General features: G+C 45.8%; 1 protein-coding gene across 1 annotated transcript in view; it reads left to right on the top strand.

The window, feature by feature from the left end:
• Positions 1–20,722, top strand: part of pdzd4 (PDZ domain containing 4) — a 20,832-nt gene extending 110 nt beyond the window's left edge. The window contains exons 1-16 of the mRNA XM_068710502.1: positions 1–619; positions 2,339–2,441; positions 3,429–3,684; positions 3,777–3,861; positions 5,041–5,139; positions 5,532–5,594; positions 7,854–7,955; positions 12,195–12,676; positions 12,859–13,018; positions 13,643–14,042; positions 14,310–14,733; positions 14,842–14,912; positions 15,396–15,742; positions 16,426–16,566; positions 17,362–17,474; positions 18,537–20,722. The exon at positions 1–619 is cut by the window's left edge and continues 110 nt beyond it. Of these exons, the coding sequence (XP_068566603.1) occupies positions 404–619; positions 2,339–2,441; positions 3,429–3,684; positions 3,777–3,861; positions 5,041–5,139; positions 5,532–5,594; positions 7,854–7,955; positions 12,195–12,676; positions 12,859–13,018; positions 13,643–14,042; positions 14,310–14,733; positions 14,842–14,912; positions 15,396–15,742; positions 16,426–16,566; positions 17,362–17,474; positions 18,537–18,771 (3,297 nt within the window). The 5' untranslated portion in view covers positions 1–403 and the 3' untranslated portion in view covers positions 18,772–20,722. The remainder of the gene's footprint in view (positions 620–2,338; positions 2,442–3,428; positions 3,685–3,776; positions 3,862–5,040; positions 5,140–5,531; positions 5,595–7,853; positions 7,956–12,194; positions 12,677–12,858; positions 13,019–13,642; positions 14,043–14,309; positions 14,734–14,841; positions 14,913–15,395; positions 15,743–16,425; positions 16,567–17,361; positions 17,475–18,536) is intronic.
• Positions 20,723–21,087: the final 365 nt, after the last annotated feature.

Below are 21,087 nucleotides of genomic sequence, written 5' to 3'. Positions count from 1 at the left end.
GTTATGAGCTGCTGATTGAAGGCGGGGCTGAACCAGAGGTTACAGGCTGCCCTGTAAATTAGCATCTGTTCTTGCTGCACGCATGCGAGCGCCGTCGAGTGGAACACTAGGTGGGTTTCATCTGACGTGTCCCTCGTGTGCTCGTCACACAGTAACACGGCGCCGCACTTGAAGTCTGAGTGAGCGGAGAGTTCATTTAAAACGGACCATGAAGCAGGGGATGTTTTAGGGGCGGGGCTACGCCGTGATTGACAGGTCTCTACCGAGATGCTTCCTGGTCTGGGAGCTGTGTGTGTTTTTGTCTTATAACTTTAAACAACCAGCGATCTTTCAAGCATGGACGTCTACAGTTACTGTGTGGAGCCTTTAGAAACACAATCAATATCAGGGATTATTGTACAATATGATAAAGACCACAGCATACCAACTTTATGAACGCTCTATTGTTGTGCTTTTTGCCAAACAAACAAATGCAGTCGGTTTTCTTTCTCCTTGCTGTTACGCCCCTCCCTCTCCTCCGGACCTCAGTAACTCCATCTATCTCTGTCTCCCTCTCTCCCATCAGCAGAAAGGCTGGAGTGACTCCCTGCGGCCGATGGACAGACACGGAAACGTAAAGGTAGAACACACTCGGATGCTGCCATCCATCAGCTCTCATCGATCCTCCTCACCGACTCTCGTGTCCCGCGTCCCTCCGCCCGCCTCCTATCAGTCATCTTTAATAAGGTTCCTCTCCCATGCAGCTGAGGCTGGGTAGAGAGCGTTTCCTCCCACACCGTCACCTATACAGCCTCTAATCGCTGATTCATGTGAGGAAGCTTTGATGAAGTGTGCTTCTCTTTCATATGTCCACGTCTACGTTTGAAGCGGGTTCAACGTGTCTTTAGTCGCCTCTTGCATCTTGCTGTTTTTTAAGGAAGGATTTGCTGTTCATTCACAGATGAAAGGAAATATAAATACACATTCTGGAGATTTCTATCATATCACATATTCTTCACAAGCAGATGGAGATTGCCCAACTGTAGATGTTCAAATTCTCGTTGTTTTTCTGAGCCCTTTTACGGACCGTTCTTCCTTGTTGGCCTCACATCTGGGGCTCACAGTTCATTTTGGACCTCGGAAACTCGGCGGCATCCAAATGTCACCAGCCGAGTGAATGGGCGTAATCAGCGCCTCATAGATACGTGTTGGACAGGGCCTGTTACCCCAACCCGGTCTCACTCCCAACTCCTCAAATACCGAGGAGTTGGTCAGTGACTCTGGACGGGTGAGGGAGCTGGATGGGTCAAACACACTCAGCACTTTAGTCCAGGAGACTGCTGTTCGTGTCAGTCCTTTATTTTGAAAGGACACTGTAACGCGTGTAACTAGAGAAAACCGACAACCCGTCCAAAACTGGCGCTAGAGAGGAACCTAGGAAGAACATAGGAACTATAACCATAGTTTGAAGCTCAGGGACACTGACCAAGTGGCGGCGCTTGGCGAGTTGGGAGGGAGAATGTGTCGGCTACAGATACTAGGAGGTTCAGAAGTCCGTGGACATTGTGACGGTAGCAAAGGAGGAAGTCAGGGTGACGTAGTATAAAGAGTCCCGCCCCTTCTGGTGGACCACCATGGGACCTTATCACTGAGCGGTTTGAGAGTAAACTAAATGAACGTAACTTTTAAATTGACAAACGTCATTATGTGTAATTCATGACTCAATTCCAAACGGGATCAAGACATAATTTGCCTCTCACCGTTTGACACGCAGTTCCCATAGGGGACGCTGGAAGGGGCGGGGCTTAACCTCTCTATAAACAGCGTCAAAGTCCAGCATCAAAGTCCACAGAAACTCTGGACTTTCACCCAGAAGACCGGTGTTAGTGTCCCATGTGAACTCCAAAGTCATCATTGACTTATTTTACTGTACTTTTGCACATAGAGGCTGTGTTTAAATAACGTAAAAAGTTCATGCATCTCAGACGAGAGACCTCAGATGCTGAACTACTTTACAGCTACTTTGATCCATATTTTGAGTCAGCCTTTGACCTCCAATGATTTCTTTCCTTATGTTTTACCCCCGTGTTTTTTAATCATAATCCTCAGTTGCCTGATTTCTGAGTCCTGCTGGTCACTTTTATTCTTCTGGTGCGTTTAGTCCTCTTCTGTCAGTGGGTCTGGCTGCAGATTGAAGTCTTCATATAAGACATCTTCCCAAAACTAAAGGAAACTGTGGGAGCGGCTGAGTCGTGGAGCGGTAGAGCAGCTCTGGTGGCTCTGGTACATTACATATAGTATCACTCCGTATCAAACGTACTTGTTACACCTTCTGATTCATGAACCATCCTCTCTCCAGGTCAGAGGACGGAGGCCCTCTCAGCTCCCACTGGACAAGCCACAAAACTCCCAGGAGCCTTTGCAGCAGCCCGGGTCGGTCCGCAAGAGTCACAGGAGGAAAGGTAAAGATGAGCGCGTGGTTTTCTTTGTTTCCTGCTGAGCTGCTGTCAGACGGGAATCCTCTCTTTCATCTCATCTTTTAATATCGTCTCTCTTCATTACTTCAAACCCCAAAACCTCTCACTTCATCCTCTTGTCTTTCCCACGTTCTTGCCTCATTATATCTCATATTTTCATCCCCTTTCTCTTCGTCCTTCTAGTTTCAGCCGATGCTCCTCTTCCTCGTCACGTTTTCTCGTCTCTCGTCTTTTCCCCTCGTATCTCCTGACATTTCCTCTCCTCTTTTTCCTCTCATCTTCTTAAATATCAAGTCATTTAGTGCCATCGCCTGACTTTTACCATCTTTTCTGATGTAAACGCAGCGTTTTATCATGTTCCGCTCATCTGTTTCAATATCAGTCAAAGCCATCTGTATCCTCTCCTGCCTCTACTTTCCTCTCCTTCACTAATTCAAGCAAACAGCTGCCAAGACAAAACAAAAACAAACAGCATGACGGTAAATAACGAGTAAATTCCGTCTACTTTGATTTTATTCAGCTTTTTGTTTTTCCTCACTAAAGGCAGCGAGCATGTTGGTCCTAAATATGTGTACCAGGTGTCAGATACTATATTTTACACAATCAACTGATCTCATCTGGCTCTAAATGAATCCTCTACATTTCAAAGTGGAGAATATCCTAATTAAATGAAGACTTAAACCTCAGCAGCAGCTCCTCTATTGTTTGCTAACTCACAGGATTAAGATTTAAATTCGCTTTGAGTTAAAGTTAGAGGTGGTTAAAACTAATCCCATAGATTTTATTGGATCACAGCAAATTAAGTGTGATTTAACAAAACAGAGAGAGTTGTGGGATCAGGAGGAGAAATGTAAACATGAGACCTAAACCTCAGTCATGTATGTACATGTTTGTGGTCAAATACCACGATAAGGTCGATAAGAACTACGCGTTGTTCACCTCCTCCTCCTCCTCCTCCTCCTCCTCCTCCAGGTACGTTGGTGTGCGGCGGTAACGGGGCCGGCAGCGGCTCCATCTACTCTGTTGCCATGGTGGCGATCCCCGACTGCGTCGACAACGCCACGCAGACGGACATCAGCTTCCAGAACATCGTGCCGCTGGGGAGGAGCAGAGGTCACCACCACCACCACCACCACGGCCGAGGAGGAGGAGGCTCCTCCTCCCCTCCACCACCCCCGCCCTCCCCTCCCCTCCCTCACCTCGTGGGACCATATGGGATCAATGAGTTGTGAGTCCTGATTGTGTTGAACTGAAACTATTGAACGATGACGACAGTGTTCGATGTGACGGGGGATTGACGTTTTTCACTCCTCCCTCCAGCTGTGTGTTTGAGTACAACGACCCTGACGACTACTTTGACGTCTCCAACCATGAGGTGGACAGACAGGACGACCTGGAGTACGAGGTGAGAACACCGGCGGTTAACCTTTTTACAGCTCCTTGTAATGAACGAATCAGGCAATCAACCTCCAGCTGCATTCTCTCCAACGTGAGAGGCAACGAAACCTGGAGGATGGAAAAGGGAAAGACATTTCTGCTTGAACCGCAAAACCATCCACAGCCTTCACAAATGTTGCTGGAACAAATTGACTTCCACCAGCTGTCGTGTTTGGTGGATAGAAATCGAGATGAGCGACGGTTGGACTGGTGTTAACCTTCAGGAAAGAGGCTGTAGTTCAGTTTACTCATGCCTGATGGGCCGCTGTGTTTAGCTGAATGGCACGTTTCTGCTCCGCTGGTTCAGTGCTGTTTGAGACTAGCGCCCGTTTGGTCATTAAAGGAGTCAGCGAAGTGGAAACAGTCTTGTTCGTTCCGGCCCAAAGAGACTTCCTGTTCTCTTCCTCCACTAACCTTTCCTTATTCATGCTTACTCTTTCCTTTGGTCTCCCTCTCCTCTCTCATTCGTTCACCACTATCTCCACCATCTTTATAGCCCCCTAAATTACTTCCTAATGTCCTGCTCTCTTTTACTCCTTGGATTACATCCTTCATTTGCTTCCTTAATCACCTACTTTCCTCTGTCGATGCCCTCCAGCTAAATCCAGAAAGGATAGTTGCTGCTACAGTGATGGTTGTAACGGGTCTTTCGTTGTCCCAGCTGATCCCTGATGGTCCAAGGTGTCTTTGATGGGATGGGATCTCTGATCTCTCAAGACTGACTTTGTCCTTAAGTTTGAGACAAACCTGATGACTAAACCATACAATAAAGTCAAAGCAAGGAGGAACAAACAAGAGTCAACCTCTGGTTCTTTAAAGTGAAGTCAGAGCTTCATGTCTTAAAGCTGCATTCTCTCTAGTGACCATCAGGGGGCGACTCCTCTGGTTGTATAGAAGTCTAACGAAAAAACAAGATGGCGACTTGCGACTTCAAAACATCGGTCCATAAACCAGTGGGTGACATCTCGGTGACTAAGTCCACTTCTTATATACGGTCTATGAGCTAAACCTCCAAAGACTGGACAAACCACCAACTCACCATCACTGTGAGCTGGGGAACTTTGCTGTGCCACTTTCTGATCTCAAGACCATGTAAAGACCGGTTCTGTCCTCCTATATTTCAGTATTTCTTCTCCTGTTCCTCCAGGAGGTGGAGCTGTACAAATCCAGTCAGCAGGAGAAGCTGGGTCTGACAGTCTGCTACAGGACCGACGACGAGGAGGATCTCGGGATTTATGTTGGAGAGGTGAAACCTCGTCTACTCTTCCTCCTCCCCAGAGTTTATCTCATTCATCTTGTCACACATTTATATGGAAAGAAATTGCTTTAAAAAAATCAGCACATGACGCATTAAAACAGCTCACAAAAGGTGTTACTCCATTTCTTATTGATTCATCGCTCATCCTTCCCTTCATTCAGCCTCCTCATTTATTATTTACATCCATCCATTAATCACTTTCTTCATTATCTTATCCTTTGAATCATTCATCCGACCAATTTCCTCCCTCTCTCTTTCCATCCATTCAGCCAGTTTAAACCGCCTTCATCCTGCCATTAATCATTCATCTGTTTCTTAATTCATGAAGTCATTCATTTATCCATCTCTTCCTGAAGTGCTTCGTGTTTCTTTATCTTTAGGTCAATCCAAACAGCATAGCAGCCAAGAATGGACGCATCAGAGAGGGAGACCGAATCCTACAGGTACAACAAACAATGTGAACAAATGTGAACAAAGCTATTTGTTCACATAGCCGGCCGGCCATGAGCCTTTTAGTTATGTGAGTGTGCCTTTTAGTGCACGTGAGTGTGCCTTTTAGTGCATGTGAGTGTGCCTTTTAGTGCACGTGAGTGTGCCTTTTAGTGCACGTGAGCGTGCCTTTTAGTGCATGTGAACGTGCCTTTTAGTGCACGTGAGCGTGCCTTTTAGTGCAGGTGAGCGTGCCTTTTAGTGCACGTGAGCGTGCCCCGCTGGTTAGCTCATGACAGACTCTCGTCCTGACAGCACGGCGCCCATCCTCCGCTTCCAAACTTGTTTTTTATTGGCATAAAAACCCATAAAACAACATTTCACTTCAGCGTTAAACTCGTCATGACCTAAACTTTGTTCTTGGATTAGAGTTACAGAAACTCACTCATGCAACATAGCTGCCCAGTTTGATTAAAACTCGACTGCTATTCAAACATTGTCAGTAATAAAATAAAGAAGCGAATCAAGGTTCTCCTATTAACTAACAATCTCCTGCAGCGGATGGCGTTGGCTCAGTTGTGCTCACATGACTTATGGAACTACGGTCACATGATGACAACAGAGGTCCTTAAACAAAGCTTGTACGCTCAATTTAGAAAATAAAACTTCTCCTTTAGCTTCACCCTCAGGACAAACTTTAGACTATTTATAAATGACTGCAATTAATTTAAGCCACTGAGTGATGAAATTACAGTAATGAAAAATCTGTGTTCATAAATATTGAATGTTGATCTTCAGGCTAGATTCATTTTCTGCAGAATGAAAAAACAAACGTGTCCTCTGCTCACGAGGGCTGGAAATAGACTCAAATCAAACTGTGTACATTCACACCTTGAACCCCGGGGACAGCCTGGTCCAATCAGAGAGAGCCGTCAGCAGCCCAGTTACTGCTGTCCTAAAAATAGACGACGTGGGAGACAGAGTGGTCACCCTGTGTTACCAAAACACCACTCGGCTTTCAGAAAATAGAAAACCACGAGCGGATTGTTGTCAGAACGAACGTCTGTAACGCAGCAGTGATCCAGCACACGCCTCGCATCCGAAACTCTGAGCTGCATTCCAACCCTGGTGAACTTTGACCCCCGCTCGGCACCGCCAACACTGCGCAGCAGAGAGAGGACTCCGCCGCTCAGAGATGCATCTCCTGGAGTCCAAAGACGGAGGACTTAGGATGATGAGATGGAAAAAGCAAATATGACTAGAGAAATCAAACAGTAGGAAAGGAGCACAGAAACAACAACGGAACATGCTGTTTGCTGACACCGTGTGAACTGTTCAAAGACGCGACATATCCGTCAGCGGAATATCTGGGACTTCTGCTTTACTTATGCAAAAAACTACTTCGTCACATAAAAGAAAAGACCGTGGTTTGTGTTAAATGTAAGCTTGTTACATCACTTGTGTATACGGCATTATCAAAGTACGCAAAAAAACGACCATAAAATAAGTCGACGTCTTCACGGTCTTAATATACCAGATTCACCTTCAGACTTTGGTCAATTTTCACAAAGACGTCACTCTTTCCAAGTTACAAAATCAAAATGTCAACTATTCCCAAATGATTTGTCATGAAGAGTTTGTCACTGACAAAGCAAACATCGGTTATTAATAGTAAAGAACGTAAAAAATGTCCACATGTATTAATTATCGTTACAACCTCTTTAATTGCCGGTGATCTTAAGTGTTCTATTCCAACATATGAATTTGAGATAAAGATGAGTTAACCGTTAAAGTGTGTTGTGTGATAGATGGAAAGGTTTGAGTACTTTGTAAGAGGAGTTTAATGAGGAGTTTGACCTTTTTTTATATCCGGTTAAATCAATGCTTCTGTTCTGCTGCCCCCCCCCCCGGTGACTTCTCTGAGGATGAAAAACGAGTGTGAATAAATTTATCTCCGTTGACATTTCCTCGCTCGTTGTCCTCTGACCCCTCCACTGAAAAACGGTGTCCAGAGGAAAAACCGGTAAAGTCGTGTGACGTGTGATGACAATAGACCAACGGTTCCCATGACGACCGTCACCACAGAGATGAGTCCATGGGGAACGTACCGGTCATTACCAAAATAATCACAACATATATATATATATATATATATATATATATATATACCTGTGACATGTTTGATGTGAGGTTATGTGACGATGGGGTTTGGATAGAAACAGATTCTCACGTTCACTGAACATGAAGTCTTCTCCTCCTCTCGTCTCGTCTAGATTAACGGAGTGGACATCCAGAACAGAGAGGAGGCGGTGGCCATCTTGACCCGAGAGGACAGCATCAACTTCTCACTGCTGCTGGCCAGGCCCGATATAGAGGTGACGTCACACGACACGATACTAACATCTCTTTGTACTGCGTCAGTTGCTCTGAGCGTCTAATGCTGACGAGGATGTGTTTACAGTGGAGTTAGCTGAAAGACCAGAGTCCCTTTAGAAAACCTTTCATTCTACTGCAGCAGGGTCTGACAGTCTGCTCCTCTCAGTCCTGGTTCTGGTTCTCCCGTTGCCTCCAGCGGGTCCAGCAATACGTCTTGGGTCTCCAGCAGCGTGGCGTCGGTGTCGGCTCCCAGGGAGGAGAAGCTCTGCTCCTGGAGGAGGAGCTGAGCTTCTCCTCCTCCCTCCGGAGCTCCGGCTGCAGGTCCGAGGCTGCATTAAAGCCGGATCTGGGTCTTAAGAAGCATTCAGAATAACTGTATAGAAACAGACCATCTTCTCTCTGATGGTCTCGCTTACTGATGGCGGTCTGAAAGAGGACCAGGACTACATTGAGACTGGTTCAGAGCCAGATAACAGTTCCTCACAGTCACTCTAATTAGAGAAGATTAATCAAACGGTCACTTCACCATTGGATCCTTTTTTGTGAGAATGGATTTCTTCATTTTTAGCTCCAGAAATAGTCTCCACATCCATAACGTCAGGATTAACCGTCTCCCCGGTTTCATCACTCAGCCCACTTCGCTGACCTACTTCCTCCTCGTGTCACGGCCGCCACCGCTGCTGCTGGACGGGGGAGAGCAGACTCCTAACAGCCACAGTGTGGTTCACAGTGCGGTCGCATGTGTTCACCTCCTCCTGCCCTCTAGTCACCTGCTACATCGATGGAGGAGTCACAGCTGCTTCCAACGCTGATTGATTTTAGAGAGCAGGTGACCTTTCCTCACCACCATGAGCCCCAAACTTTACATTTACAAATGGTCTGATCTCCAGACGCGACAGCTGTGAACACAATCACACTCTGAATATGGACTTCACGGTGTTTCTCTAAATGCCATCGTCACATGTATTGCTAACCGGCCCTCCATTCAGGACACTGTTGATTGTGAACTGGGGAGAATATGCATCACTGGAGGGTTAGGATGAAGTAAAGGTGAAGGTCCAACAAACGGCGATCTTTGGGACAGAAGTTTGTTCTGTCGACGTTGATTTATTTGTCACGTAACTTCTGTACTTCTTTTAACTCAAACTACAATCTTTTCCTGTAACCTAAACTAAGTATTTCACGATGTAACCGAGTTTCCTGTGACGATGGAGGTTTAGTTTGAGAGACGTATACAGAGATGAACACCTTGGGCAGGCTGTCGTGGGGAAACTTTTAGGAGGATATCAACCAAACCGTTGTGTGAGGAGACGTTGAAAAGGTAGAACGAGTGCAGATCCACCACCTCTGAAGTGTCTGTCGTTTTGGACACTTTTTCTGTACGAAAAAGAATCACCGACACTCACAGTCACACTCACAGTCACAGTCACACTCACAGTCACACTCACACTCACAGTCACACTCACAGTCACACTCACACTCACAGTCACACTCACAGTCACACTCACAGTCACACTCACACTCACAGTCACACTCACAGTCACACTCACAGTCACACTCACACTCACAGTCACACTCACAGTCACAGTCACACTCACAGTCACACTCACAGTCACACTCACAGTCACAGTCACACTCACACTCACAGTCACACTCACAGTCACAGTCACACTCAGTCACACTCACACTCACACTCACACTCACACTCACAGTCACAGTCACACTCACACTCACACTCACACTCACAGTCACACTCACAGTCACAGTCACAGTCACACTCACAGTCACACTCACAGTCACAGTCACAGTCACACTCACAGTCACACTCACACTCACAGTCACACTCACACTCACAGTCACACTCACAGTCACAGTCACACTCACAGTCACACTCACAGTCACAGTCACAGTCACACTCACAGTCACACTCACAGTCACACTCACAGTCACACTCACAGTCACACTCACAGTCACAGTCACACTCACAGTCACACTCACAGTCACACTCACAGTCACACTCACAGTCACACTCACAGTCACAGTCACACTCACAGTCACACTCACACTCACAGTCACACTCACACTCACAGTCACACTCACAGTCACACACACACACACACACACACACACACACACACACACACAGCCATGATGAATGTTTCTAGTATGACAGTAGGTCCCTGTGTGTGTGTGTGTGTGTGTGTGTGTGTGTGTGTGTGTGTGTGTGTGTGTGTGTGTGTGTGTGTGTGTGTGTCTCCACATCTGCTGACAGAGGAGGAACTGCAGGACGGCGTATTCATACACGTCAGTTAAAAATCACACGCGTGTGCATATTCACTGATGAATGTGTGCCTACGGTCACATGACAACCAGATGTAGATGAACGGTTCAGTATTCTGACACTTCAGCCAGTCGGGTCCTTTGATGATGATGATGATGATGATGATGATGATGATGATCGACGTTTTATCGACTACGCAAATAACAAATTGGACGGTGATGGGGGAGCAGCTGTGACGAAAGAGAGAGAGAAACACCCAGAATAGTGGGCTTAGAATGTCTTTTCCTAATTGATGTGTGTCTTAGTGTCCTTTCATACGTATGTCCACACATCTGTCTGTCTCAGTCTCATAAGTATGGAGCCTTTCACCCATCTTCATTCACGTCTTGTGGCGCTGTCCCTCAAAGAGACCCTTCTTGCACTTGGATTTGTGCTTGAACTGTACGCTTGCACTCAGAATTATTGTTGCTTGTGCAGATTTCCTTCCTTCCCTCTGTTCTTCACACACCTGCTCTCACCTTTTCCTCCTCCGTTCTTTGGATTTGCTTTTGTGCAACAAACGCTGTCAAAATTCCCCAACCAGGCGAACAGTTTGAGCACAAATCCAAGCGCAAGCAGAGGCTCTTTGAGTGCGAGGACAGAGCTTTGAGAGAGACTGAGCGTCACGACAGTTGAGCATTTGCTCCCAAATTGAAATAACTCTTGAATAAAGTTTGGAAAAAAAAAAACCCTTCATACTTGATATCAACCTTGCAGAAACACACGGTGCCTCATTGTCAACATGAAGCGATTGGTCGGGTTAAGCAACAAAACAACTCGGTTAAGGTTTGAAAAAAACATCTTGTTTTGTAAAGTAGAAATGTGACGAGCATGAATTAATTTACGTCTCATAACATTACGTAATAAGCGTAAAGACAACATTTACTTTTGGTTTCACACGGCACACAAACCAACGTGTTATTTTACAGATTCACTTTCTAGAACGGTCGCACAGATGTTGACACTAAACGTATGCAAAAAAAACATATGCTGGAAATATACTGAACCCGTTTAATATGAAGGACCCTGTGCCGGTTCCTCTAGCGCCCCCCTCAGGGCAAACTTTACACCGTCAGCTCTCCATGACTGTATGTGGAGCGGAGTGAACATCATAGCCTCTAGCAGGACTCTCAGTCTTTGAACATTAAACGTTTGAACATTAACGTTTCCGTCTTGCTGGAGAGTGTGATGTGCAGCTGAAAGCTCTGGACCTTGAGTTTTTCATTTTTGTCTGACCAATAGAAGGTTACACCCAGTACAACCACAACAACCCGGCAGTAAAATGCAAACAAACCATTCACATGCACTGGTGCTGTTAGATGTTATAGAATCATTTTGTGATTTTCAGTAGATGATGAAATATTTATAGTGGCACACAAACAGAAAGTACTTCATTACAACCTGCTGTGAGGTAAAGGTGTCACAGATGGATGAAGTGATGAGGGGATGAAGGGATGATGGATGAAGAGAGCAGAAGATATTTATCCCATGTCGCCTAGTCAAGGTCTCACACACACACACACACACACACACACACACACACACACACCTCTAGTGAGTGTTTGTATGAGGGATTGAGTCAAAATAAACTACAGTGTGATGATGACGATGATGAAGGAACAACATGTGATTTAATGGAGCTCAATGGCTCAGAGGAGGAAGACATCTCACACGGTGAAGTTGATATGAAGTGATTAGAAGTCCTCAGGCTTCGGTCATGTTGCTGGTGTTGCTTGAGGATCAAGACCTCGGGTCCACACAGGAGCCGTGTTTGAAAGTGCAATCGCATGACTTGCATACAACTGCAGCTGGATGACAACGAACAAACAAGGAGGTACTAAATAGAAATGCTCATTGACATCCATCCATTTAAAGTCCCTTTATTTAAAATTTTCACATTTTCTGTGCGTCCTTCCAGAATGACAACCCTGCCGGTCCAGAGGAGGACATGGAGCTGACTCTGGAAGGAGGAGGCTTCCTGACAAACCCTCGAGTCTCCTCCTGCTCCCTCACTTCCGCTCACCCCACCGGCGTCTATCGCCTCTGTCGAGGAGGAGGAGGAGGAGGAGGCCTGGCCTGCCCGGAGGAAGCAGGAGGAGACGGCACAGGGGATGATGTGGATGTGGCGGAGGAAGAGGAGGAGGACGACGGGGAGGAAGGAGAGAGGGGAGAGAAGGAGGACAGAGACCCACCGGTGCCCCTCCCTCCTCTGCTCGGCCTGGCTCCTCTGCTGTCCAACAGCCAGGAGCTGGACAGCGGAGTGGGCCGGACCGACGACAGCACCCGCTACGAGGAGTCGTCCGAGCACGACCTGCTGGGCGATCAGACCAGCGCCTGCAACACCAACACCACCAACACACCGGGCAGCACCAGGAAGTTCAGACCAGGACCCAGCCCCAGGTAGGACCGGGGTCTAGTGTCGGTACTAAAGAAAGTGTTTGTAGAGAAGTTTGCCATTTAATCATCATGAAACCGGCGAGATGTCCTACATGTTGTGATTGAGTTCATTAGAACATCACCGAGTACAAATAATGGGAAGAACTTTCAGAATCATATCTAATAACACTCTGCCCTGTACCCAGGCCGAGTCCAAGACCCAGCCCCGGCCTCGGGCCCAGCCCCGGACACGGCCGAGGAGACACCACCCCTCCTTTCCTCCACCTGCGAGAGCTTCAGCTCAGCTCCGACTCCCTCCCCGGCCTGGACTGGGCAGCCGGCCCCCACCACCATCACCACCACAAGGTACAATAAAAATATATTTATTCCACATAAAAAAACACTCACGAGAGCACAAAATGTGATTCATCCACCGCTGAAAACAGTCCCTCAACAAATGCTCCATTTCCTAGTTGTATCTACTCACATGGTTGATCACCAGTATGAACACAAGAAGATGACGCTTTGCTCTAGTGGTAGATTTAGGTACTGTGTTGAACACGCAACTGTAGACTGTAGATAAGAAGTGGACGTAGTCGTCGTGACGTCTTTCATCGGTTTGTGCACTGATGTTATGAAGCCTCGAGTTCGGCATTTTGGCCGTCGCCATCTTGGTTTTTTGAAACCAGTGAACAGGAAGTGACCACATCTGGACTGAGGAGGAGTGACGTAGAGATGCCGTATACGTCTCTGGTAGAGACCTGTCAATCACTGTGTAGCCCCGCCCTATTTGACTCTAAATGCACTGATCTTATTAGATTGTTTCAACAGATTAATAATGATCACAATTTGAATTTTCTTTCCATAAATACCTTCTGAAAGCACAAACAATGAAAAGAATAACAATCATCATTGTGATTACTGGAGGCTATGATGGACCTCCGTGGCCAGATGTTGGTTTCTTGCTAACACATGACCTCTGATCTTCAGCACCACCACCATCACTTCCAGCCCCCTCTGACGATGATGATGCCGGGCCTGACGGAGGAGGAGTGCCAGCGATACCAGGAGCTGCTGGAGGTCAAGTGCCAGTTCGAGAAACGCAACGAAAAACGGCAAAGAGAAGCGGAGGTGAGAGACCAGGAGGAGAGAACGGAGGGGGGAGATTCTTCTTCTTCTTCGTTGGTGGACGTGAACGGCAACGCGACTCCGAGCGAGCACGAGATGGCGCTGATCGAGGAGGAGCTACGCCACCTGGAGTTCAAGTGCCGCAACATCCTGCGAGCGCAGAAGATGCAGCAGCTCAGAGAGAGATGTCTGAAGGCCTGGATGATGGAGGAGGAGACGGCGGCGGCGGCCGGAGCCGGGCGGCCGGCCCCCCCTGAAGCAGGTAAGCGTCGAGTCGGCATTATGCGTCTTAAAAAACTGAACTAGAAACAGAACAAGGAACACAAAGAAGCAATCCAACGAGGACCATGAGGGACCAATGGAGGTTGAACATTACATACTAAACATTTTCAGTCTGTTTACTAAAGTACAAGTAAAAAGTCAAAAACTCAATATTGGAGAAGAACCTGCTGGATCTTTGGTAAATAAATAATAGAAAAATGATTTTGCTGTTTTCCAACTATGTAAATGAAAATGGTTTCACTTGTAGGTTTGGACGACGACAACGAGGACATCGACGATGACGACCCTCATCGTCACGAGTTGTCGGCCATCAACGAGCTGCCGGAGCGAGAGCGATCGGACGACAAAGACAGCACCAGCGCCTACAACACCGGCGGGGAGAGCTGCCGGAGCACGCCGCTGGTCAGCACCGAGCAGATCCCGCCTCTCCAGGAAGAGGACGACGAAGGGAGGCGACTGATGTCCCCGCCTCCTCTTCTCCCGCTCGGTCGCCTCCCCCCTCTGAACTCCCCCCTCACCCCGCGGCGTCGCGGGCGGGACCGAGACAGAGAGCGGCGCCACTCGAACCTCAGCTGCTCTTTCTCCCCCGGCACTTACAGGAAGTACGAAACAGCCAATGGAAACGTGGCGCAGGGCTCGAGCTCCACCCCCTGCACACCCTCCAAGTTCAGGTCCTCGTCATGGTTTTGCTCTCAACACATCTCGTTAGTTTGAACTTTGTGAGAACTGCATGTTTCAGATAATACTGGATGACATGCTGGGTTTGTTTCCGTCTTCAGGTCTCTGACCAGAGAGGCGGGGTCATCTTCAAGAAGAGGTGTGGCTGATGGGGGGCGGGGCTCCAGAGCAGGTACACAATGCAACGCCTCTTGGTTTACATCTACAGTCGATGGGCATATCTATGAGTTACACTCGTCTTTTTGATTCTTCACAGAATCAAAAAGAGGAAACATTCAACTTCTTTATTTTGTTTGGACGCCCTCTGGTGCCTTTGTGCACCATCTGCGTATTCTCGCACTATTGTATAAACAATGCTTTATGCGTTTTCACTCAGGTTTAGTGATCAATACCTTCATTTCAAGGGCCTCAAATACAGAGCTCAGTCAGTCAGTGTGATATCAGAGACAGGGTTGCTATAAAATCTGCTGCCTTTTGCAGCAACAATGCTAGAACACCACCAAGCAGTGGTACAGTTTCCATCGTGGAAAAGAAGTAAACATTTTACCTTGGAATCTGATGCTCATGTGACTATCTGTAATTATCCTTAAAAATGGAGATTTTCATGGTATTTTTTGAGTTCCGATTTCTCTATTAACTATTGTGATCATTGCAGGTGGCACCACCGACAGGCCCGGAGGTGGAAGTGCAGAGTCCAGTCCCTATTTCAGCAGAAGACGCCAGAGCCACAACAGACCACTGGAGCGCTACCAGAGCTGCATGACCCTGCCCTCCGAGGGCCTGGTGGACCCGCTGGACCGAGTCCGAGACAGAGCGAGGGCCGAGGGCGAGGAGAGGGGGATGGGCACGGGCAGCAGCGGCCCCGCCAGCCCCAGGAGCGTGAACAGCGCCCCCTGTGGTCTGGAGAGCCACTACGCGGGCGCCTCGCGGTTAGGACTGGCTTTACCGCTCGGGCTGACACACTCGTCACCGACTGCCTCACCGCAACGCATGGAGTGGAAGGTAAATGGTGTGAAAGTTGGTTTTTCTACCTGGTCTCTCATGACCGATGTACTCATCCCTACCAGATATACAACGCTTTGCTTCATATATCTGTCATCATTATATCATATTCACTTTTTACCTTGTTAATTCAATCAAGGGGTTTGCTAGATTACTTCTTACAGTTGATCTTCATAGTAAACTGAAACCAACGGCCGACTGGAGGGGATATGTAGTATATAATAATAACTGATTGTACAGTGCGTTTTGGCTCCAAGGCTGGTCGGGAATTCACTATTATTATACATCTACTTTTTCTGGGATTATGTTGTGGTGATATGATCATAAAGTGAATATTTTTGTATTAACTTCTATTGTCCCAGTTATTAAAGAAGCAAATAATGTGTCCTCCTCCATGTGTGAGGAATATACTTTGATATGATACACAATATGTTAAATTGAGAAATAGTCTTATTTTAAATGATGTTATTTTGACTTTATTCTGTAATAAACATGAAAAAATATGTCTTATTACTATCATTGCTTTCAGCCATATCAACCAGCTACGTGACACACGATTAATGGGCTCCTGATTCCAGGTCCAAGACTTGAGGGAGCTAGAAAACCGAAGGCTAGAAGAGTTTAAAGGAAACATAGTGGTGTGCCTTTAATAAACCATCACTTTCATTTGTCCTCTTTAAAAGGTAAAGGTCCGGAGCGACGGCACTCGCTACGTGGCCAAGCGGCCGGTCAGGGATCGTCTCCTGAAGGCCAGAGCCATGAAGATCAGAGAGGAACGCAGCGGCATGACGACCGACGACGACGCGGCCAGTGAGATGAAACAGGTAGAGTGTACGCAGTAACCTCAGCAGAACGAGGCCTGAAACTGTCCACACACTCAAGTATTAATCAGCGCACTAATGCACAGACTAGACAGTCTGTAGACTAGAAGGATGGGAGCTTTTAGGTTCTTCACTCACGAAGGTTCACCTAACAAAAGTGGCATTATTATGTAACTACTTAAAGACGTATAATGTGTACAATAATAACTCGTAGACATCCCACAAAATGGAAGGGTCCAAAGATGGAAGGGTCCAAAGATGAAAGGGTCCAAAAACCAGCCATTTTTCAGCCAGGATGTTCGATCGATGTTCGTCAACGTTGATGTTTTTGTCACGTGACTTGTTTACTTCAATAACGACACTTAAGCGGTCACGTGAAAACAACGATATTTCCTAAACCTAACCGAGTGTGCCGGGAAAAAAGTTTATTTGAAGAAGACCGCATTCATGAAACCAGCGGAAATTGACCGGTGCTCCTCGATTTTGTAGGAAAATGCACAAAAAATGAAGAATAACTTTTACAGAAGATATATGAACCAGGCATCAATGTATGAATAAAAAAGATTGTAGTTTACTGACTAATAATAATGTGTTTGTCCAAAATGTTTAAAATTACACCTAAAAATAAAATGCCACAATATATATATATATATATATATATATATATATATATATATATATAACATTGTAATTTTTACAGAAATTTAAAATAGACTTTACATCTGAATAACTCACCATTCAAAATACTTATTCAACTACCTACATCTCACTTTGTCCTTTATATTAAATGTCCAACAGGGCCGGTACTGGAGCAAAGAGGAGAGGAAGCAGCAGCTGCTGAGAGCCAGAGAATACCGACGAAGAAGAGAGTTCATGATGCAGAGCCGCCTGGACTACCTCAAAGGAGACAGGTAGAGAAGAAGAACCCGTTTTATCCAGAGGACTGAAGGAAACATTAATACGTATCACCTGACGGAGTTACAGCACAGTGAGAACACACAACAAGTTAATTGGGCTCTTATCTAACTTTACAGAGCAACTTTTAATATTATTTTTGAATGAATATTTAAATGTATTTCCAGGTAATCTTCATTTACACGAAGGGGTTATTAGGACATGTTTAAAACATGTATTTTGCTTTTCAATTACAAATTAATTCAATAAAAAAAAAAAAACTGCCCAAATCATAACTTTTCCAGAAAGCTGTGTGAAACCCATCACATGCTCAATAGAGAACACATCAACAGCTTCATATCTGCATCAAGTAGCCAAAGATAAAATAAAAAGAGTGGAGACAGACAACAAAACGCACACATTCTCACGTCATGTGACGATGACGTCACGGTGACACAATCAAGTATTTCTCAAATCAAACGAGTCAATAAATTGAGCGTTTCTGACCACAAAATGGCAGCTTGTTTTGTTTTCACAATGCATCTACCAGCCTCACTTCATCTAACTTCACCAAACGTCATTAAACTGGGGGAAACCAGTCCAATCAAGAGCTCAGCATCCACCACCACACCATGAGATCAAGTCCTCTTACCTTCCTCCGCTGATAAGAGGCCGTTCAGCGTGAAAACACATGAAACGTCCCGACGACAAACTCCTCGTTAGTCCAATAATCCATCAGTCAGCGTTGATTTATGGAAACACTAAAACAGTGGATCCTCTTTAGTCTGTTGGTGGTTGTCAAACGATTCGCCCTGAACACAGACTTTAATCAGCACCATTAATATCAGCTGTGCGTTTGGAGCCCCGGCTTAACGAGGTCTAACACAGTGCTTTACTAAGAGACATGCTTCACAGCTATATTCTCCTTTTATCTGAGGCTGCAAGATAAAAACCTGAAGCATGCAGAGAATAGTTCACCGAGTCCTGAAAGATGTTTTACTGTCAGAAAATCACAAAACGTAGTGTGAAAAACACAGACATTGGTCTAAATCAGTGTTACTTTTTGGTTTTGTATCCAGGGACACTTCATCATCAGCAGGGGGCACTGAAGACCCCCGTTCGGCCCAGACCGCCCAGCTTCCCCCCCGACAGGACAACAACATCCTGCTCCTGAGCCAGAAGAAGATCATGAAGAAGAGGAACCGTCGCATCCTCGACAACTGGATCACCATCCAGGAGCTGCTGGCCCACGGCTCCAGGTCGCCGGACGGAAAGAAGATATACAACCCTCTGCTCTCTGTGACCACGGTGTGACCCGAGGAGAAGAGAGGAGGAAGAGGAGGAAGAGGAGACAAACTATAAGATCTCAGTTTGAGCTGGAAGGAAAACAGAAACCTGTAGAAAAGAGAGAGAGGACTTAAAACTGGACAGGGATGGATGCAAAGAGGTTATGTGACAAAGATCTGCTTCAAACTGTCTTTGATAGATGACAGAGGAGAAAGAGGAAGATACAAGTAAAGGAAACGAGAGAGGACGGAGTGTAAGGACAGAAGTCCAACAGGAGACGGCTGAAAGGTTGGACTTAACATCGGACAGATAACATGAGTCCTGAAGGCTGATTCTGGAAACAAAGATTGTACGTTGAGCATTCTTTCTTAACTCTACATTCGGCACTAGACTGCATCCTGATCAGAACTTCTTTGAGCCAGGAACCAGGTGATGCTGTCGAGTCACACCTGGTAAAGACACATTTCAGGTTTGTTCTGGTTCTCTGTCCCCCCCCCCCCCCCCTTTGGACCTCATGAAGTCCGCGATGGACAGACGGGTAGAGAGACTCTTCTCTGTTCGCGCAGAGCGTCGCCGTTACATATAAAGACAGAGGAAAGACCTGAGTGGACATGAAGAGACATGAAGAGAGCAAAGACAGTGTGCAAACCCCAGGACTTTATGAGTGTTGGTCTTACATGTGCAGAGAGGAAAAAGGAGAAGACTGAAGTATGGCAGAAACAAATGATCAGTCAGAGTGAACAGAAGATGTACAGTTTAACGTGAGGCGAAGAAACTCTGAGCAAAACTACAGTGTGATTTGAGGTTATACAGTTTCAGGGGCGTGGACGCGGAGATGCTCAGCAGAATATCTAGGTAGGATGAACACTTTTATGAGAAGAACTTTCATATATAAAGAAACATTTCAGAGAGACTCCACTCAGAATCTGAGCATCTTTATTCTCAGAGGACAACAAATGTACAGAAACATATTAAAAGTATTATTGATGCACACAGTGGGAGAGTTTACTATCGACCAGGGCTGCACGACATATCCTCATGCAAACTCAAATGGTACAACTTGTTTGCTGCTTGAAACAAAAGGGAAGCTAATCCAGTGTTTCCCATTAACTGCAGTGTAGGTAGACCCACATGTTCATGACCTACACCTACAGACTAGGTTCATATCTATGAGTTACACTCGTTGTCTTTTGGATTCTTCACAGTTCATCTTGTTTGTACGTCCTCTGGCGTTTTGCTGATAATGCAACAAACAGCGCGTTGACTACGAAGGCCTCCGTTTGCGTGACGCCTGCGGAGGCTAACGCTACGCTGACACCCTGGAACGTAAACAAAGCTCACCCTTTCTCGCTCGGTGGGTGAGACTTTATTGCTGTCACTAGCTCATATCTTTACTACCAATGTTTCAATGTCGCGCAGCCCTACTGTCCACCAACATTCAGCGCTTAATGTGCATTGAAGGAAAATATCTCCACTTTTATATCTGATCTTTGAGATCTCATTGATCTGTGACGTTTTGTGACTTTTAATTTACAGGTGCATCATTTGTAAATCACTTTCCCAGAATGCCTTTTGAGACTCCTTGATTTACATTTTTTTACTATTTTCTGCTCCTGTGAGAGGAGACACCAGTGTCTGTCTCTTCTCTGAGGATTTGTGACAGAATTTTTTTATATATATATATATATATATACGTTAATTTGTTCATATTAAGTCTATTAAACTGTGTTGCTCATGGGGGGTTTGGCAGCAGGATGGTTCACAGTGAGGTCGGGGCTTCAGAGAAGCCTGGTTGAGTCCATCATTGTGTCGGACCTGTGTAAAATGAGATATTAATACTGAGTAATGACATGCATGAAATAAGTATTGAACATTTTGGATTATTGGACATAATTCTTGAATCTAAAGTGGTGTAGTGTACAAAGCCTTGTGCAGACATTTTTAGTAGTGAAAGTGAAAACATGCAGAGTAAATTAAAATGAAGTCAATTAGGAAGCGTGACGTGTTCCCTGGTCTTTCTTTAATTACACAAAACAAGTGAATAACGTGTGTCTGGTTGTCTGGGCGCAGGTAAGAGCAGCAGAATATATTAAACAGAATTCAGCAAAAAGTCTATATAATTCTATGCAGATGATGGGTTACATTACCTGTAGAAAAAGACTAAAATATGACCACTTCCAGCAAACAAACAAGTACTGGATCTGTATGGGTATGTGAAGCTTCCAGGAAATAGCCACAGCCTCACACTCACATTGACAAAAGCTCTAAGCTTCCCCTGCTGCTTGTCTTTTATACAGTTTATTACCAAACTAACTGCTGCTTCCAGTAGTGCTGGTGGTAAAA

This window comes from Cebidichthys violaceus, unplaced genomic scaffold, assembly GCF_023349555.1.
Source record: "Cebidichthys violaceus isolate CVI_PGR_0920_01 unplaced genomic scaffold, fCebVio1.0.p SCAF_157, whole genome shotgun sequence".
NCBI classification, from domain to species: domain Eukaryota; kingdom Metazoa; phylum Chordata; class Actinopteri; order Perciformes; family Stichaeidae; genus Cebidichthys; species Cebidichthys violaceus.
This window is presented reverse-complemented; position numbering and strand designations above follow the sequence as displayed.